At 37.2% G+C, this 4,091-nt stretch overlaps 1 protein-coding gene across 1 annotated transcript in view; it reads left to right on the forward strand.

The window, feature by feature from the left end:
* The window catches only part of LOC103140401 (microtubule-associated protein 1A-like), an 11,989-nt gene extending 10,475 nt beyond the window's left edge, over positions 1-1,514 (forward strand). The window contains exon 4 of the mRNA XM_007555548.2: positions 1,506-1,514. Coding sequence (XP_007555610.2) covers positions 1,506-1,514 — 9 coding nt within the window. The remainder of the gene's footprint in view (positions 1-1,505) is intronic.
* The last annotated feature ends 2,577 nt before the right edge of the window (positions 1,515-4,091 follow it).

The following is a 4,091-nucleotide window of genomic DNA, read 5'->3' on the forward strand; positions in this document are numbered from 1 at the left end:
TAGACGCAATCTGAGCTAAATCTCAGCGCTGCAGTTAAAGGGGCGGGACAATCAACCTGATTGGCTGATGTGAAATCAGACTGTCAGTTATTGGTTGTTTAATCTGTCACTAAAAGCAATCACTAAAAGGATATTTCACAGGTTTTAAAGATTTTTAGCACTGTTTATATCAATATTTATGAACATATTTACAAACATATTCCTTTTTTTTAACTTTATTACATTTTTTAATCTCGTTGTAGAATAAGATTAAATCAACATCTATTGATTTCTTGTGTTTTTAACACTGGGTTACACACGCGTAAAATAAGGCTTGATTCTTGAGAAGAGGGACAAAACAGGTTCTATGGATAAAGCACAAAATTTGAATAAAATATATACAAAATATAATTTTATCAAATAACTGACTAAACTAACCTGTGTCATGTGAGCACAAAAATGTATGTTTTCCTGGTGTTTGCTGAATATTCTTTACTTTAAACTTTGTAGTAGGTGGATGGTGTCTTTAAAATCCATTGTCCTGAAGCGGAACTCAATACATTATAATAGTTTAAAACAATTTTAAAAATATTAAAATATTATATAATTATATATTATATTATGACAATTACCGTATTTTCCGGATTATAAGGCTCACCGTAAATTTTCTCAAAAATCACCAGTGCGCCTTATGTGTGCACTGAATTCCAAAATCTGTCCCTGACCATAGACATAATATAAGAATAGACACCTCATGGACCACTCTCAAGAGTTAGGGCAGCCATCTTGAAAGGGTCGACCGCTCACTCATCGTTATATGTCTGGCAGACACAATGACATATCAGCGCATTTAATTGATTATAACACGCCTTTTTGTTAGTGGAGATCATATTCAAACATCTATCAAAACTACATTTATAAACAATTATATTTTTTTATTGTGTTGATACGTTCAGCATATTTAAATATGCTTAGTGGCTATAACAATAGAATAGGAATAGAATATTCTGATATTGATATGATGAGCATTTTACAAAGCACACAGCCGTTCATAATTTATTTAATAAATTATTTAGTAATATCAATACATATTTACATACAAATAAATAATTAATACTGAATAATATATATTAGATGTACATGTTTAGATGTACATATAAATATAAACATGTACAGCCTAATATATATTATCTGTCGTCTGTTTTCCAGCCGAGGATTTCCAGCTTCAGAGTGATTCAGCAGCTGAGTTTGAGTCCAAAATCCGATGCGAGATTCATCCGTGCTGCAGTGAATCCATCTCTCTTTAAAGATATTTCCCACTTCTTCCTCACATCGTGTCTTTAGGAAACCTTCAAAACAAAAACGGAAGATTTGGGAGGTATCTTACTTTTGACAGAGTGAAAGAATTACATATAAATAATAGTCTTTACCACCGGTTTAAACTTTGCTGGTCAATGTTATAACAAGTAATATAAGTTTTATAATATGTTACATTGTCACATTTCTAATATGGGCTCTTGTGTCAGATAATCTAAACCAATGTTAGAGAAGAATTATTTTTTTAGATTTACAGAATCTCAGTTAGCCTTCATAGCGGGGCTGAACCCGTATGGACCTTACCAAGCTCCGCCCAGAAACGCCCCTCGACAGTCCCACGTGGCTGCATGTCTCACAAACAAAGCCTCGTGGAGCTTAGTTTCTATGTGTAAACATGGCGTCTTTCGTTTCAACTGACTCTCTACAAAGTATTTCTGAGTCGATTAGTGTAGCATTTCTGCCGGATTTTCAAAAAATATCAGCGACGACAATGGACAGGGGAACAAACAAGTTCATGTCATCTTTTTTGGACGAAATCAAGCTGTTTGAGCCACGGGATGCCTCCAACATTGTGGGGGTAGCAGCTAAATGCTAATGATCGATTAGGAAAACAGCAGATCCTCATACCCTCAGCATAAATATGGCTGTGGACAAGATCACTGATGCCTATTGTTCTTGCAAGGCTGGGTAAGTCGGCATTCATGGTTTTGAGGGTTACTTTTGGAATCAGTGATTTCTGTTGTTGGCAAATGTTTGAGTGTGCCTAGACCTGATGGACTGTACTCAGTGCTAGTGTGGCTAACACGATTACAGTTTCGTAAAAAGCCTTTTCAGGTAAAATAAAATCTTTAATGTGTGTCAGATACGGTACACATTGCATATTGATCTGTTCAGCTAACGTAAGACTGTGTAACAGACAGGCTTCAAGGTGTAGAAGTTGTATCGGTACTGCCATTATGCTGTACTTAGCTAAAAGGTTTTCATGATGAATGTGTTTATTATTGACTTTTTTTCAGACTTGGGGGTCATTGTTCACACATTATAGGCCTCCTTAAGACCTTACAATATTTCAAGCTTCAAAATTCAAAAGGGATCGGGAGGTGCTGGTGCCTATCTCTAGCTAACGTTCCGGGGGAGAGGCGGGGTCACCCTGGACAGGTCACCAGTCTGTCGCAGGGCCACTCAAAAATATCCCCATTCACTAAACACAAAGAAAGCAAAGTAATAATACTTACAACAGCACACACTCCTTTGTTTTTATTGATCTTACGACGGTTGAGCTGCAAATGCGGTCGTGCACAAGCTTTGATCCAAGCTAGGCATTCCGTATCAGATTTGGGAAATCTGTGAATTTTATTTCCACAAATACGATCAGGATACCTGACATCGCCTGTACAGATTCCCCACTGACAGTGGAGAACCATTCTTATTTGAGTTCTGTCGCAAAAACTTTGATTGTGTAGATTGTGGTCTGCTAGTCCACAAAATACATTAGCATGTGTTTACTACTGTAGCTTTTGTTTGTGAGACGTTCAAGCACGTGGTAGCTGCGCAGTGACGTCAAATGGGCATTAGTCAATGAAACGCGGCCCCTGTGGTAAGGTCCATTACACCAAGCACTGTAGCTAAGCTGGTATATCGCCAGTGGATATAAATACAGTAAAATAATATTCTAATCACAATATATACACAATAATATGTCCATATTACTTGTGAAATGTTGTCTGTCAAGCCCTCACATCAATAGTCCGTCGATACGAACAACAATATCCGTCAGTGCTGAGGCATTTTCTGCTGTTTTGGTTGAGCAAAGTAGGAGGGACAACTCATCGAAGATGGCCGCCGTATTTCCTGCGCCGGAGCAGCCAATGCGGGGGTCTACCATATAACGCATGCGCGATCTGATCTCCAAATTATGCCCCGCCTCTTCGTGACACCTCTCACACATACAAAACTTGAGTCCCTCTCACACATACAAAAAATATCTCTCACACATACAAAACTGAGTCTCACATACAAAAAAATGAGTCTATATTTTATTAGTTTATATGTGCAATCTCAGTCTTAGTCTTTGCCTCGTGTGACAAAAAAATGTTTGCGTGTGTGATATTTTAGTAGTGTATGTGCGCAATTTTAGTATTTTGTGTGTGCGAGGTGTGAGTACAGTGTATGTGTGCGAGAAAGATAAAATCTGTGTGCGAAATGTTAGTACAGTGTATGTGCGAGAAAGATCAAATTTGTGTGCGTGTGCAACATGTTAGTGGTGTGTACGTGCGATTTTGTGTATGCGTGTGGGAGAAAATTTGTGTGCGTGTGTGACATTTTAGTAGTGTGTATGCACAATTTGAGTATTTTTTGAGTGTGCGTGAGTCTTTCGTAGTGTGTGAGAGACAAATCAGATTTTGTCCTAAACGGCCCCTCATATCATTTCCCTCAAAATCTCATTCAATAGTTCTATTCTTGCTTCTTTTTTTTTACATTAACATCTCTCCAAACAAGGGCATAGGAATAAGTTTACAATTGGGTGGGACACATGTCGGAAATCTGAGATAAGTAAATATTCAACAGAAATATATCTCAAGTACGCTACTTAAAAAAAAAAGGCTATTTAATCTTTTACTTTATTCCTTTATAAATGTGTCTTGCAAAAATAATGCATTTAAAATTTAAATAATGCATTTGTTCATAAGATGTGAGCATATCACCAAACAAAATGACTGGAGTCTTTTATTAAGCAACGGGAGATGTCTTTCAAGGGCTTCAGCCCTTGGCATATTTAGTGTCCGCATACGCAC

Source organism: Poecilia formosa, unplaced genomic scaffold (genome assembly GCF_000485575.1).
Source record: "Poecilia formosa unplaced genomic scaffold, Poecilia_formosa-5.1.2 Scaffold70, whole genome shotgun sequence".
Classification (NCBI taxonomy): domain Eukaryota; kingdom Metazoa; phylum Chordata; class Actinopteri; order Cyprinodontiformes; family Poeciliidae; genus Poecilia; species Poecilia formosa.